The 16,495-nt window shown below is 45.1% G+C and overlaps 1 protein-coding gene across 1 annotated transcript in view; it reads left to right on the top strand.

The window, feature by feature from the left end:
- Window positions 1–15,637, top strand: part of FBLN7 (fibulin 7) — a 60,821-nt gene extending 45,184 nt beyond the window's left edge. Inside the window, exons 6-8 of the mRNA XM_006024939.3 lie at window positions 3,026–3,163; window positions 7,382–7,520; window positions 8,442–15,637. Of these exons, the coding sequence (XP_006025001.1) occupies window positions 3,026–3,163; window positions 7,382–7,520; window positions 8,442–8,814 (650 nt within the window). The 3' untranslated portion in view covers window positions 8,815–15,637. The remainder of the gene's footprint in view (window positions 1–3,025; window positions 3,164–7,381; window positions 7,521–8,441) is intronic.
- The last annotated feature ends 858 nt before the right edge of the window (window positions 15,638–16,495 follow it).

Below are 16,495 nucleotides of genomic sequence, written 5' to 3'. Positions count from 1 at the left end.
ATGCAGGGGGTCAGACTCGATGATCTATTGAGGTCCCTTCCGACCCTAACATCTATGAATCTATGAATCTATGAATTTTTCAGAGAATGGGTGCTCAATATTTTGTGAAAATCGCCTTTAAGGTGTCCCAAAAGCGGTACCAAAAGGTGAGGGTGCTCAGAATCACTCATCTCTTTATGGGGGTGTTGGTTGTAGCCATGTCGGTCTAAGGACATAGGCAGACAAGGTTCTTTGGGTAAATGTGATATCTTTTATTAGACCAACTAGATAGTTGGAAAAATTGTTCTTGTAAAATCCTCAAAGGAAATTTACAAAACACCTTTCATAGACCAGCCTGCAAGCCTCACTTAATAAATCTACTGGATACAAAAAATCATGAACTAATATAGACATTGGATTTATGGCGCATTATAACCTGCCTGCCATCCGATAACCCAGGGGTGGGCAATTATTTCAGCTGGAGGGCCGCTTAGTGAGGTTTGGTGAGCTTTAGAGGACCACATGGATAGTTCCATCCCTTGACAGCTGCCCTGCCCCTAGTCTCCATCTTGGGATTGGAAGTCCCTCCCCTCGCTCCCCCACACCCCAGAAATACCCATTTCAAGATCAAGGGGTGCCATTTTAGAACCAGAAAAAAAACAAGTCATATACTAAAAGTCAAACATCTACTATAACATATTTTAATTTCATTACAAAAAATATTTTTGTCATGATTTGTGTTTGTGTACTGTATATATCAGTGATTGCATAATAACTCAAAAATAAAGTCTCAGTCTTGTATATTGTGGGGGGGGCGTGGTAGGGTATATGTGTATGGCTAGGTGTGGGAGGGTGTCTGATGAGGTGTGGGGGGTGTATATGGTGGAGTATGGGTGTATGTGTGAGAGGGGGGTTGGTGAGGTGGTGCAGCTATGTGTAGGGGGGCAATAGAGTAGGTTGGGGGGTGTATATGTGGGAGTTGTGGGGGCAGGGTGTGGATGTGTGGCATTTGTGGGATGTGAGGAAGGGTGGGGGAGTGTGGGGACCCCCTCCTCCCCCATTGCATGCAGCTCTATAGGCGGCGGCAGCAGCAGCAAGCGGGGATATTTGGGGTGCTTGTGCCTGGCACAGGTGGGTGCCTGGGGGCGTGCAGCTTTGAGCAGCACTGCACATCACAGAAAAGAGCACAGCCCCTGCCAGGCCACCTCTTTTGCGGGGGTTCCCCCCACGTATGAGTAGCTCCCGCACTTGCACACCACTGTAGGGAAGCTCCATGCACTGGAGCTGGCTGCCTTTGCCACTCCCTGCTGCACAGGTCTCAGGACACCTCCAGAAGGAGCCCTGGCCCCTGCTTCCCCATGGAGTCCTGGGACCTGTGTGACAGGGAGCAGTGAAGGCAGACGGCTCTAGCTTCCCTCCAGAGGTGTGCAAGTGTGGGGGCTGCGCGTATGTGGTGGGGACCCCACCACAGTACAGGCGGATGCACTCCTCACCGCGATTTGCAGTGCCAGCTGGAGCTGCATGCCACCGGGCACCAGCACCTGCGCTGGGCATGAGCACCCTGAGCACCCCTGCCTGCTGCTGTTACCACCTGTGGGGCTGCACACCATGAGGGGAGTATGGGGGGAGTTCCCACACCCTCCCTCACACCAACACCCTGCCTACCTGAGCTCTGTGCTGCCGTCACCCCCCAGGTGTGGGCTCTGCACTGCCACCAGCCCCATGCTTCCTGCCTCTGCCCAGCGGCAGCTCCTCCCTGCCCACACTGCTTCCCTACCTACTGCCCAGGGCAGGCAGGATGCTGGGAAGCTGAGTCGCTCCCCTAGTGACTGCAGTAACAGCAGCTCCACCCAGAAGCTGCACGCTGGCCGTGCTGGGCCCTTCCATCCATGAGGGTGGGAGCAAGGTTCAATAGGGTATACTAGCGGGGGAGGTACATACATGGGCGCCTCGCTCCCACCCTCGTGGGCGGATTAGCTGGGTGGGACATAATTCATTGGTGGGTGCCATGGGCCCGATGAATGTGCCTCGTGGGCTGGATCTGGCCTGCGGGCCGTATTTTGCCTGCCCCTTTGATAACCCTAGGTAACCTCTCTACATTTTACCAGCTACATACTATCAACAGGTCAATGTTCCTCCCTCCCCGCCGCCACCTACCTGTCTCATATCTATTGTCTCCCATGGCCCCTATTCCTCGCTGCCACACACTTGCATTCTCACAGACCTGCATTTTGCATATTGGCTTCTATTCCATCCAGGAGAACACAAAACAGCAGATTCTCCCTATGCCTGAAGAAGGGTGTTTGTGCCCAAAAGCTTGCAAAGAACAATTTTTCCAGCTATTTATTTGGTCTAATAAAAGATATAACATTTTCCCAAAGACCCTTGTCTCTTTATAGAATTTTAGGAAATCTAGTCTATCTTTTGAGTTGAATTCACAGGCAGCATAGCTGCTGCCTTTCTCTGGGTGTCTCCAAACACCGCTGACTTGCTGTTTTAGCAGGCATAAATATTTTCCTTGTTTCTTTTCACGCTGAATATACTTTTTAATCTTATTTTCCTTTTCACCATGCTCATGGATGGATCCAGGATCCCAGCCACACCCCCTTCAGCCAGCAGCGTGGTGTAGGCCTGGTGAAGACAGTTCATAGTGCATGCACCACTCTGCTGAAGGTGGTGTGACTACACCTCCCTCATTGGGATCTCAGGTGCCAGGGAGCTCTAAGTTCAGCACTGTGTCAGAACAGCACCTGTTTGGAGCTGTGCATATATTGTGAGCTCTGGTGCAATTTGTGTGCCCACTCCCCAGCCAAACCCAAAAGGTAGTGAATCAGCACCAAAGCATTTTTGCTCTGAAAACATTGCCTCATTGATGTTGTGCTTGTTTCACTTTTGAATACCACTGGATGGCTTGGTCCAGAGAAAAGCTGCCAGCTTGCTGTTCTTGCTAGACACTTGCATGAAGAACAAGACAGTGTCCAGCAAAAAATTCCTTGCTGTGATAAATGGTTTGTCCAGAGCTCAGGAAAGTGTGTTTTCTCTGCAGATGTGAATGAATGTGAGGTCTACAAGCTGGATGGAGCTCCACGCCTGTGTATGCATAACTGCATCAACATTCCTGGCTCTTACCGCTGCTCCTGCCCCAGTGGATACAACATACTTGGTGATGGGAAAAGCTGTGAAGGTGAGAGGTGACTTCCTTATTGCCTGGCACACAAACTTATGACATCCTATAGGTATATGGCATTCATATAAGCTGACTCATTTACAGTAGGTACAGTGTAGCACGTGCTGGTGTATGGGGGATGGTGTTGACCTTGATGGGTTTGGGAAAAGACCTGCAGTTCTGCTTCTTGGCAAATTTTGGAAGTTCAACGTTTGGCTTTGTTCTCCTAACCCCAACATTCTGCAAAGCCTGCAACCTGAAATGATCCTTACCCTACTGTACAGCAGGGAGATGGAGAACCTGGACCACAGAGGGGCAGCAAGTTTCTAGGTTCCCAGCTCCCCACTGGCTCCTTCAGACAGAATACTAGGGCAGCAGTAGAAGAAGAAAAGGCATGTATAATAAATCTTGGGTATGCTGGCACATACGAGGGCAAAGGACTGAGCACAGACTGTGATGTGGGGCTGCTTTTAGCAAGTACTCAAATAATCCATTTGTCCCTAAGGACAAGACATCTATTATCTATCCCAAAGGTTGGTCGCATATGGTCTGTGGGTTGGATCTGGCCCATCGAACCACAGCTTTGCCTGTGCCCATGCTTGCACTAGGACTGAGCAGTAAGGCGCTGCACTTGGGCTGGAGAACTGCCCCCTGCCTTCTGAGCTCCTGCTCCCCCCTCTCTGAGGCTGTGGTGCAGATTCAGATTCCAGCTGGAGTACAGCTGTGCCAGGGCTGGGCTGTATAGAGGTGGGGGGAAGGAGGGATGCAGGGGCAAGAAGAAGAAGCAGCAGCAGCATAGGAGCTTCCAACTGCCTGTCCCTGGCACAACTCCCTTTGCCTGGAAGCTGCGCTTGCACAGCAATCAGGTAACAGGGGGCTGAGAGCAGCAAGGTGTGGTACTGCTTGGTGCAGGCATAGCTCCCAGCTGTGAGGCTCTGATGGAGGCTCAAGGAAAGCCCATCCCTTGCTACCACTGATGTGCCATTGCTGGCCCTTAATCTAGCCTCAAGGAACAAACAAATGTAATAACTGATGACAGGAAGTTTCAGTGGATGAGACCAAGTTAATGTCAATGTAAGCATAGAGGAGAGAAATATTGGGAGTTAAATTCAGAGAGTAAACTAGGACTGATTGAAATTATTGGGAAAAACTTTTGTTAAAAAAAAGATCTTGGACATGAAAAGTTGTCAAATGCTGCATTTTCGGGGTGGGGGGAGTTAATGACTTTTGTTTTTTGTTTATTTTACATGGTTACCGAGGATATTACATAACTTCTGGTAAGATTTTAGTGACATTTTCAAAACATATTTTAAATGAAAAACTTCATACCTTTTTCAAGTAAGCAAAATGAGGTATGCCTCAGATAGCTCTGCAGTTTTGCAGTGTCACAAAAACAGGTGTCTAATTTTCTGCTCTGGTTTAGATCTACCTTTGTTTTTTCTATAGGCTAGCAAGGGTTATGCACGGGCAGATGCTTTAGTGAGGAAAGCATCCAAATGGAACCCAGCAGACAGAAGACTGAAGAAGAATGTGGTTTCAGTCTTTCTGTCTGGTCTGAATGATTATAATTAGGGTTTTTTGCTTCACTGTGCTGAAGAAGGAAAATGTGCTTAGACAGTTTTGACAGCAAGAAAAGAGAGGGGAAAAAGGGATAGGCAAAAGTTGCTACTATCATGTTTTCTCCTCTATATTTAATTTTTTAACCATTTTAGTAAAGGTTGATTATGCTGGGTTAAAAAGGGATAACGCAGTTTCTGATACACAATGCAAAGTTTCTCCAGTAATGGAATCAAAGTTCAGTTGACAGGAGGGAGTCATAGGTGAGCAATCCACATTAATCCTTTGATCACCATAAAAAGATAGAAAATGACTTAAATTAGGATATAATAAGTCAGAAAAATTGCAAGGGGGCTGGTGTGCCCAGCTATGCAAACAGAGGGTGAGCTGCACTGCTGTGTGAAGTCTTTAAAGGGTATTTCTGCTCTGAAAGGCAACCCCCTTCCTGCTTAGATCTGCCTCCCAGTTTTCACAAGAACTTAGTAGCTAGTGATGCTGAGATCCTGCCCCTGACTGGAGGTGCTGAGCCCTTGTGAGAATCTGACTATTTGCTGATCCTAGAGCCAAAGAAATGTTATTTTCCTATTGTGATGTGTTTAGAGTTGTGTGAATGACTGATTTTTTTTTGCTCTGGACATTAAAAAAAAATCCTCAGATTGAACTGTTCTCTGAAATGCAATGCTTTGTTTATGCAAGGGGGAAAGGTTTCTTTGTGTGATATATTTTATTGGACCACCTGCATAGTTTGGATATGGTTAAACAAGCTTTTGGATGCAAGACAGCCTTCTTCAGGTCAAAGAAGAAAAGCAAACATGGTAACAGTAAAGAACAGTTGGCTGTGAAATGTGTGGTGGAGAGAAAATTTTCCAGGGGTAGCAGACAAACAGCTGAAGAAAAGAAGCTCATTAGTCAGCTAAGCAAGTCAGTGGCGCTGCTGCAGGCGGAGGCAGGGGTGCAGGGCACAGTCTAGCAAGGAGGTGGAGCTCCCCCTCAGCTGCTGCTCAGGAGGAGACAGGCTGGGCAGTGTGGGCAGATCCACTGGACTGCGCTCTGGATCCCTGCTTGCCTCTGCCTGCACCAGGGCTGCTGACTTGGGGCTGGGGCTGGCAGGATGCTGGGTGTGGGGGGGCGCCAAAATACAAATTTGCCCAGGGCACCATTTTCCCTAAGGCCGACTCTGACTAGGAGCCAAGGACTTAACACTGATATTGTTTTTAGTGTACATTATAACCTACCTGATTCTTGAATTCTTCCCAGAAATGAAAGGTGCTAATGACTTCCGCCCTTTTTATAGGCCTTGATTTCCCAGTAATCAGCTTCTTTTCTTCAGCTAATTGCTTGTCTACTACCCCTGGGAATTTCTCTCCTCCCTCATATTTTACAGCCAACTGTTTTTTGCTACCCCTTTGTTGCTTTTCTTCTCAGACTTGAAGAAGACTATCTTGCATTCTAAAGCTTGTCTAACTCTATCCTTGCTGTGCAGTTGGTCCATTACAAGATATCACCCAAAGAAATCCTTGCCTCTGACATAATTCCTAGATCAGCACAGCTACAACCTCACATTAACACTACCAATGCTTTGTTTAGGATTTAATTTGTTTTAATATAACTAACAGAGACTTGTAAATGAGAAACCATTCTGGATTGAAAAAGTATTGACTTTATCCAAATGTCTCATTTTGATTTGAATGATTCAGTGATCCAGAATCTATGTTTTCCTTTAAAAAAAACATTCAGGCAAAAGTGCCCTCCCAGACCTATGCTTGCTGCCTCTATAGCTGCGGGAAGAGGGTGCTGTGGTCTGTTGTGTCTTAATGTGCAGCTACAAAGAGATCTGTTCACTTAGTTTCAGTTGGCCTTACCTGGGCAAGTCAATTTGAGGCAATGGGGTGCACTGCGGTCACTCTGAGCAGCATGTGGGGGCATTGCTCTGGTGTAAAAAAAGGGAAGAAGTTTGCATTTAAAACCTGTCTTACTAATAATGGTCTTTTTTAGAAAAGGAAGAGCCCAATTTGGCCTTGAGAGCATAGGCTGTGTTTGCATGGTTAGGAGTTAAAAGTAACGTCTTGTCTTCTATTGTTAAATGGAGCACATTAACATGGAATTACTGAATGATAGTTCTGATGGACACCCTCAGGGTCATTGGATAATTGCTTTAAGAACGTTCTTATGCTAAAAAAGAAGGGTTATTTTTAAAAGGTTAGTTTAAATCCTTGTGGACCCTTCTGGGCAAACAGTACTTAATTTTCATGCATACAACAAATACCCTTTCACATAGGCAACACATAAGTTCTGACAGTGGAGAGGCACGATTCTGCACCACCGCTGCAGTGTGGGGGCACAACTCCATGATGATGCTGCTGGGCATTGGGTGCAGCTAGTCTGCAGCCAGGCCCCACTGATGGTGCAGAAATTGTGCAGCTGCCACCACCCCCACTGCTGCTGGGCCCTGGCGTCAGCCAGGCTGCAGCCCCATGGCCTGTACCCCACTGTCAGTGCAGAAATATGGGGGCCATGTGCCCTCTCATGTCCCCCTAATGTGTTGCTAATGTCCTTTTCCCCAAAAACGAGCTGCTGGAAAATTAGAGTGTGCATTACATGCAAGAAATATGGTAAGAGCAGGTCCTTTCCAGTCTTTTGCTTTTACATAACTCTCTTTCAAATGTCACTGTTTTGCAGATATAGATGAGTGTGCCCTGTCCCAGCACAACTGCTCAAAGGGCACAACATGCATTAATACTGGAGGAGGCTTCCAGTGTGTTAGCTCTGAGTGTCCTAAGTCTAGTGGCAATGTCAGCTATGTGAAAACATCACCATTGTAAGTATGGAGAAATGAAACAGAATTAATGGTCTTGCGAACTCCAGATAGAGTAACTATGATCATCAAGTTTACAATCCTGTTTAATTGCCTTGTTAAACCATGTCTCCTTCTAGAAGGCCCTCTTTGTGAGACAGGAAAAAATGTTCTGTTAAAACCCTCAATTCCAGGTTGTTCATCTTGAAGTTAGTTCAAAACTTGGCTTTACTAAATCCAATACCAGAACAGACCTTGAAGATACACGACGAAATGAACCTCCTGGGATGAAATCCTGGACCTATTGAAGTCATTGGCAAAACTCTTGCTGACTTTTGACCCTAAATCTTACACTCTTCTGACATGCAAAGATCTTCTCCATGTGTTAACTGTAGGTCTGTGTGTAAAACACTGACCAGCATGGTAGTTTCATGTGTTGTTCCAACCTCTGCACCTGGCCCCCTTCAGTTTCCTCCCCATCCTGTACCTGGTCCCCAGAGGATACCTGTCTGCTACAGCCCCAGGCTTATATTCTCATTTGGGAGGCCCTATACTCAATCCCTGGTGGGCTAGATTTTGACCTTGGTTACAATGGCATACATACAGTGTGACTTCACTGGGGTTATTGCAGATTTACATAAGTGTGACCAAGAGGAGGACTTGGCCTGTAATCTGCTAGTTCTCATGATTCCAGGTCATGAAAGCACTGCCTCTTTTCACTAGGGCTATGGGGGACTCATCAGTGAAGGTTCCTTCATGTTAGGATTAGTTTGATGAATGTATTTTAGGAAATGTTTTTGTAGTACATATGAACATAAATTCTCCCAATTAATATTCATGGATCATTTGAAATAAGATGTTTAGGCCAAGGCCCCATGGCCATGATGCTTTCATACAAACTGTTCCTGGGACTGACCTAAACCTTCTCCTTTCTTCCACTGTTAGCCAGTGTGAACGCAATCCCTGCCCAATGGACAGTAGATCGTGTCATCACGCCCCAAAGACCATCTCTTTCCACTACCTGCCTCTGCCTTCCAACCTGATCACTCCCACCCCACTTTTCCGTATGGCGACTGCCTCAGCTCCGGGACGGCCTGGACCTGACAGCTTGCGCTTTGGGATTGTGGGAGGCAACAACCGAGGGCACTTTGTGATGCAGCGCTCAGACAGGCAGACAGGAGAGCTCATCCTTGTACAAAGCATGAAAGGACCCCAGACAGTGGAGGTGGATGTTGACATGTCAGAGTACCTGGATCGCACCTTCCAGGCCAAGCATGTTTCCAAAATTACAGTTTTTGTGTCTCCCTACGAGTTCTAAAGAAAGCAGCTCATGAAAGCAAGGAAATCAACAGCTCATGGACTGTTCCTCCTCATCCATCACTTTCTTTTAGTACAGACTCTTTTAGAAACTTCCTCTGTTTCTAACTAGTGATCCAGGCCCTGTGAGAGCACCTGTAGCCACCAAAAGGCAACCATACTGCAACTACTCCAAGAAACATGAGCTTAAAAACTAGTATCAAGCAATGATATCAACCAAATTACTCTGGTAGTTACAAGGGTATTTTCTGCAATCATCTCATAAATTTACTCTTTTGTAGTAAAGAGTTTCCAAGTTTCCAAGTTTTGACTTTGGATACTTTACATTTTTTACCATCTTCCATAGATCTATGCTTGTAGGAACACTAACTCTAATCAGATGAGTATACCAATGAAAGCCAGATTCTATCAGATACACTAACCTCCCTGTAGCTAAATATTTTTCCCTCTGGATTTGGGATTTTTTTTCTTTTTGGCTCTGTCTCCTGACTGGTTTTACACCCACATATATGAAAAACAGCAAATGAAGTGTGAATGAACTCATGTGCTCGCCAGCAACAAGCAGCTGCTCCGTCGCAGAAGTCTGGCATGCTCTGTAGCAACGGGCCACACACCCAACAGAATTATCAGGAAACCATAGCAATTTATCATCCTCCCCACTAACCTCCAGGAAACACAGTGCTGAGATCTAGATTGGAAAACACGTGCTGGTGAGTAATCTGTGGGCAAATGAGTGTGCTGAAGCCTTGTTTGTCTTCATCCCGCCCCTCACAGAGATGTCTGTTGCATTCAGATCAGTACAGTGATGAGGATGTAAATTAAATACAGCCCTGAAGAGTTGTTTAGAAAACCAGCATGTTGAATCAGTATTGCCCATAAGCAGTACTGTCTTCAGGCATGAGCCCCTGGGATCCAAGTCTTGTGTCTCTGTATGAAAGGACTCCAAGACCCATCAGCTAGTACAAAGAGAAGGCACATGTGACGTGTATCTCTGCATGGGGTGCAACCTATCAGGAGCACAACACAGAGAGACTACATGCACCCAGACATACCAACCTCCAAATACACCATCGTGCAAAACACTAACTATTCCTGCCTGCACAGTCACACAAAATCAGCACAATAACTACCATAGGGTTACTTGCATAGAGGCCCCGAACTGGCAGTGTGCCCACGGCCTCAAAAATCCTAAAACAACCATGCATGCAAGAGCAGATGGCACAACCTGAACCAGTGTTGCATAGGTTTTTCCACAACACAGCTCAGTCCTTCTGGTGATAATACCACTGTTATTCTGGGCCTGGGTTTGTTTCGGCTGAGCACAGCTGACCAAGTACTTGTTCATTTTCCTCTTCCAATCAGTGGAAAGAATTCCACCTATTTAATGGTGCAGGGTTAAATTTCAAGTGTTTTCAACTGTACCAAAATCTGTGGAAGTTCTGTGGCATGTGTGGTTTTTCCATGGGATAAGTGAAGGCTACCAAATGCCTTCCACTGGTAACATATACAGATTTAAAACATAAGTCTGGGGCTTTAGCAAACTACAATACCTAGCTCTCAATCTACTTGACATGGCTCCAAAATAATCCAGACTGATAACTAATCCATAACAGTAGAATGCTACAGTAGAGTAAAATCCATCAAGTGCCTCCCCCAGAGGAATAAATGATTGGGGCTTGATTACCATCTGATGTATACCATTTGCTGTAAGTTAAAGTTCAAAAAAGTCCATTCTAGACTCTGTCATGAGCTACTTTCATAACAAGAACTTTCAGAATAAGACTACCTTTCAAATTATATTTATAAGAAAGTGATTAAGGCTTAAATTCCTCTTATGAAAAAAGTCTTGTTGGGATTTTTACAGATAGGCTTTCTATAGAAATATTAGACCTTACCATAGGATTTAATGGGGAAGTTTGGCCCTGCTTGAGAAGTATGTTGGATGGGTCTAAAAATACTGAAAGGCTTTCGTTCGCAATTGGAGTCCATGGAACAGATTCTGAATTAGTCTCAATGAGTACAGTGACAATGACTTCACAAAAGTTCCTCCAAATTTGTACCGGTGTCAGTATCATCAGAATTTAGCTTACTACTTCTGTTCTTTAAATGTCCTTTCTTATTAGCTGAGTATAAAAGCAGACATTTTTGTGGCAATAACAAGCCCTGCCCAGGATGTTGCGTTTTGAATACAGAATACTGTATATTATCTTAAAATATTTGGGACAAGTTCTGTTCCTAGTTTCACTTGTGCAGCCACTGAGACATGCATAGGTCAAAATCACCTATGGAACAAACCACTGGAATCATCCAAGGAGGAAGTTGGCCCAGTGTGTTTGCACACCAAGTTTCTGATAGTAAAGGTTAGTGCCTTGCATTTGGTTGCTGTAAATCCTTTCTAACCCCACTCTCATCATCACTGTAGTCCTTCCACACAGCTTAAAGGGCTGTTTCTCAAGATTCCTTCATGAACAGGAAGATGCATGTGTGCTTCTTTATATAACCAGTACACTCTGATGATGACTGATCCATGCTTCTTCATTTTGTTATTTAGCATCACATTGCTTTGCAGTAGACACATGAAGAAGATTACAGTCTTTCTTTTCTCTCATGAATATACAGGAGGCTCTTACACTGAATACTTGTTCATGGTTGGTAGGAATTTCCCACAGCGTTCATCGCTGTACATTCACAGGAGAATGGAACCCACAGTCTTTACTCCCAATTGGAAGCTGATCTAACCCCACTGAAGTTAACTGGATTCTTTCCACTGACTTCAGTGAGTTTTGGATCAAGATCCCGGTGCACTGTACTGCAAGTAACCCAACAGCAGTCACTAGTAGCACCCTGAGCATTTCTCTCCCCTGGCCCCTGATAGCAACATTGGATCAGATATGCAACTGGCACAGATCACCATGGCTCCGTTGCTGTGCCGGACAACACCCAATGAGAATCTGGCCCACTCTCTCTGCACAGTTCTGAAATAGTCTATGAATGGGGTTGGAAATCTAAATCCATATGAAATAAGGGTGTTACTTTGTAGGTTCCACAGCAGTCACACAATACCTCTCAGGCACAAACCTTCACAGCTATGATGTGCACAAATACAACCAATCAAAGATGGGTTAGTGCAAAATGTTTGGAGACATCCAGGGGCATCAGTCTGTCAGTGTAAGCAGAGGCACACAGCTCATAGTAAGGAGTTGAACCTCCCCAGCAAGGTTCTGGGAGCACTCCAACCCAAAGGTACAGCCAGAAAGCAGCACTGGGCCCAGAACAAAAAGTTGAGCAGTCCTTGAATCCCCCTAAGCCTAGACAATTCACTGGTGCTCCTTTCCTGCACAAGGGCACAAAAGGAGCTTTTGCTTGGAGCTGTGAAGTGCACTCCGGCCTTGTAAAAGCAACATCATATTATTTTTCATATATTTATATATTTCATATCTGTCATATATTTATGACAATGAACAAAGCAGAGACTAGAGTAGTAGGTTGACTCTAATACAGTGGTTTTCAGTCTTTTTAGATCTGAGGCACCCTTCCATGATGTGCACAGGGATCAAACTGGGTCACATATTTGGAAATTGGGAGACAGTTTGTTGATTCGCAAAGCAAATGAAATTGCATGTAAAAATAGCAGCACTTCTGCAGGGTAATCAGCAGGGTTCTTGGAATCACAGTTCCTATAGCAGCTTCAAGAAACTTGGCTACTTTGGTGTGTTCTTAATTTTCTGTCTGTATTGTAGCCTGATCCCCAGTGTTACTGAGAAGGTCACTGTCTCCAAAAGGAGTACTGGGAGCTCTCAGAGCCTTGGCTTTGTTTAGGACAATAAACACAGCAGAGACTAGAGTAGTAAGTTGACTCTAACAGAGTAGTTTTCAATCTTTTTAGAATCGAGGCACCCTTCCATAATCTTGGTGAATTGAGTAGCACTCCATTTCTAACATTAATTTATTGGTGCCTTGCCTGCTTGCAGAGGGGCTGGGAAAAAGGAGAAGCAGCTGACAGGATGAGCAACTGGAAAGGAAGAGCCTGAATTTACCTTCTGCCCAGAGCCTGAGATTATCTTGCTTGTCTCCTCTTTCCCCATGGCACCCTTCAAAGGCTGTCATGGCACCCCAGGGTTGAGAAGCAGTACTCTTGAAGCTCAGCACAGTCCTGTTAATCTGTGCGTATATGAGAGCTGTCAGTGCCATCAGTTGGAATAGGGGCCCCAAGGGCAAGTGTGCATCTGTATTTTGGGGTAAAATGAAGGCTCAACCTCAAATACCCTGAGTCTCATGAGCTGCCCCTTCCTGTCTACGCTACCTTGCTGCAGCATGGAGACAAGTAGTAGGCAGACTGATTTCTAGAAGAACAGGAAACTAAAGCCCTTTTGGGAATCACGCTGGCTATTTGCATCTCCTGTTTTAGACTCTAATTACGGGCAATAGAGACAGTCAGTGAAGTGCCGAAAGGCCACTAGTGGACTTCCTATGCTTGTGGCCTGCAGTGCTCCGATGAATACTGAACTTACAGCAGGGGCAGAAGGGAGCCCAGCCTCGGGCTTTGATGCCAAGGAGAGCTTTGGGGTTAGGCTGGACACCTGCCAGGAAGTGTGAGGTTAGGGGTTTGTATTGTGGATGGTTGGCAGGCTTGGGCTAGAGGGGAGGCCTAGGAGTCACTCAAGGTTACAGTGTAGACAGATCTTGATGCTCCTTGTCCAAACTAGGTTTCATGAACAGTCTTGCATTTTGGGTTCTCCTCATCCATGTCCTTGCACAGATTTTCAGTCACTAAATAAACAGAAGACAGAGGCAGTCATGCTGTCAATATGAGAACCAGAAGAGAGGACAGATTGTGAAGATGGTTTAGCAGAAGCACGTATAATTTCTGTGTTTAAGAATTACTGTGGGCTTGATTCTGTGGTTTGATACCTGATAGAGGTGGTATGGTCTCCCCTTTCTTGGGGGGATGGGAAGGGGAAACTTTGTCATGGCCCTGTATGAACCATCTATTCATTGTAGGTTGTAGGGGCACACGCTTCCTACAACCTACAGTAAGAATCATACCTGGATGCTGCAACAGGAAACAAGTACCAGTTTCAAAAAGAAACAGTGGAGGCAAACTGAGGTTAACGGTTCAGCTAGAATTTAGATCCTTGTTAGGTTTAAGGAGGGAAGAGAGGTCCATGAGCTACCACTGCAACAATGACAACAACAACAACAACAAATTAAAAGCAAGGAAACTAGCAAATGATGCCATGCTACACTGGAGTGGGCAGCATTGTGTTTAAAGGAGGCTTGTAAAAGAGCAATGTGGCACTCTGTTAAAAGATTTAGCCAGCCTCAGAAAGTGTGGGTCTTAATTAAAGGGTTCTTAGAAAGCCCTGAAGGGCTATACCAGCCTACAGCATCTAATCTCCTTCCCAGTAACACATGGGAGGGTTTAGAAAGCATCATCAGTTACAGGGAAATAAGGAAAACAGTGCAAACCTCAGGGCATTGCTGTAACTTAGATGGGACAGTAACATAGCATTCAGACCATTTGGGGCCTTCTCTTCTCCCCATTGAAGTTCATAGTCAAAACTCATTGATCTCAGTTGAACAGAATCAGGTCTTTATAGCTTGACCATGTGTAAATTAGGTGTCTTAGCTTTATTAAATGAAAGCATTCACATAATTGTTGCTCAGAGGCAGGCTGTCTGCCAACAGGATACCCCGCTGGTGAAGTAATTCTGTGGGTTAAGTGCATGTTATGTATAATGTAAAATTAATGTATATTAATTAGGCTGTTTTCAGTTCCATTCAGGGATTGTGTTTCCATTGAATGCCATAATAAAATTAATTGACTGCTTATTTAAAATATCAAACAATTGAACCAAAGTTTTTTTTAATCCCAAGCTGGCAGTCATGAATAGGCATCTAGAAGTCACAACTAGCCTGCCTTTCCCATATTGCTAAATCAGAGGGAGGTCCCAGATAAACAGGTACAGGGTGCTCAGGGGTGCTAGTATGGACAAGTTTGGAACTCCTCATTTTATTCTATCCATTTTTCTACTTCTATATTGCTGAGGTGTTCTTTTAAGAATACATTGACTGGTTGTGTTATCCCAAGGATCAAAAGCATGTCCTAAGGCAAATCCTGAGGATAGTATTATAATAAAAATACCTTGTATGGAATATAAATGTTATCCATTGTTGAAAAAATCATGTTGATAGCATTAAGGGCTTGTTGTAAGGCAAGGATTTCAAAGATACAGCCCACAGGCTGGCAGTGGGCCATGGAGCTGATTCAACAGGACTCCCAGAGGAGCTTGGAATTAGATGGTGTGAGCCAGGGGTAGGACCTGCCACCGAAATCTAGGGTACAGAACCTCATCAGGGATGCATGTCAGTGGAGGGATAAGCAACAGCTCTGTTAACACCTGCACTGCCATTTCATCCTGCCACTGGAAGTAGGTCCAGATCTGACCCATGAGAAGCCCCATGATCTGGATCCAGCCTGGGGACCTGGGTGAGTTTGACACTCCGGATGGAAGAGAACCTGAGGTGTGACTATTTCATGCACAATAAACCACTGCCCACACACTTAGTTGTGACTGAGCAGCTGTAGAAGACAACTGCTGATTCAGCAATCATTTCCATTGTTTGCCTTTGCAGGTATAATAATTAATTACATACATGCAGAGCCCACTTTTATGATATCACCACTTTCAATGTTAGGTACCTGTTTCTCAGTTTCAGTGCTTTCTTATGTTAACCATGAAACACTACATTATGCATGCTTTTATAATATACCGTTTTAGTGTGATTAATGATGTAGACTTTTATTGGATAAATAAAGTACTTCACACCTTTTGGATACTTTGGTTGGGATCTGTTCACAAAGGGAATATGTATGGCTGCATGAACTGCAATGCTATCCTTTTCTTGTTGGGAGAAATTGCCATAATGGACATTCACACCAGGAGACCATAAGTTCAGCTGCACAGAAAAATGCAGCTGCCTCCAAATATTCCTGGAAGCCAGTCAGACTTAAATTGGTTTATTCTTGCATTTCTTGCCTGCCTGCTTATTGCCTTGAGCAATGAGCCTGAAACTTCAGGCAAACTGAAAAGTGTGGGAAGTGACCAAGGCTCCAAACAACAGGTTCTGTTGTCTGAACACTGAGCAATCGGGTGGCGGGGGCAGCAGATGGCTGTGAAAGAGCTGGTTTGACTTACCTAGGTTCTCTTTTTTGTTTTGTTCTTTACAAATTTTTCCGTATTCCAAGTCAAAGTAGCCAAAACAAATTCCAAATCCGTGAATCAGTCCAGAACCATAAGTGGCTCTGCTACATCCTCCAACCCCATCTGGGGCTTCAGATGTTCCTAAAACCTTTGGCAGGCATCTTTCATGCAGGCCCAAGCCTGGAAGCTTAGGGTTCAGATGGCCCAAGTTTTACTTGCCCTCAGCCATAAGGCTGCAGGAGCAAGCTGGGGAGGAGTCTCCTCTTTCCATGAAATGGGCATAAAGCCAAGGTCTTCCCACTCCAGCAGCTAAGTGAGAGGTTTACTGTATATTATCTTGGCAGGTACTATCCCCATGCCAGGAGAGCAGTCTTCCTCGGTGTGGCTAGGAAGACCACCTCAGTGGTCACGGTGTTTCCCTTGCCAGGTAAGCATAGGACCACACTCGATCTGAGCTGACAAGAGGTTCTCTTCCAC

This window comes from Alligator sinensis, unplaced genomic scaffold, assembly GCF_000455745.1.
Source record: "Alligator sinensis unplaced genomic scaffold, ASM45574v1 scaffold794_1, whole genome shotgun sequence".
NCBI classification, from domain to species: Eukaryota; Metazoa; Chordata; order Crocodylia; family Alligatoridae; genus Alligator; species Alligator sinensis.
Note: the sequence above shows the minus strand (reverse complement) of the source record. Positions and strands in the feature narration are given on the sequence as shown.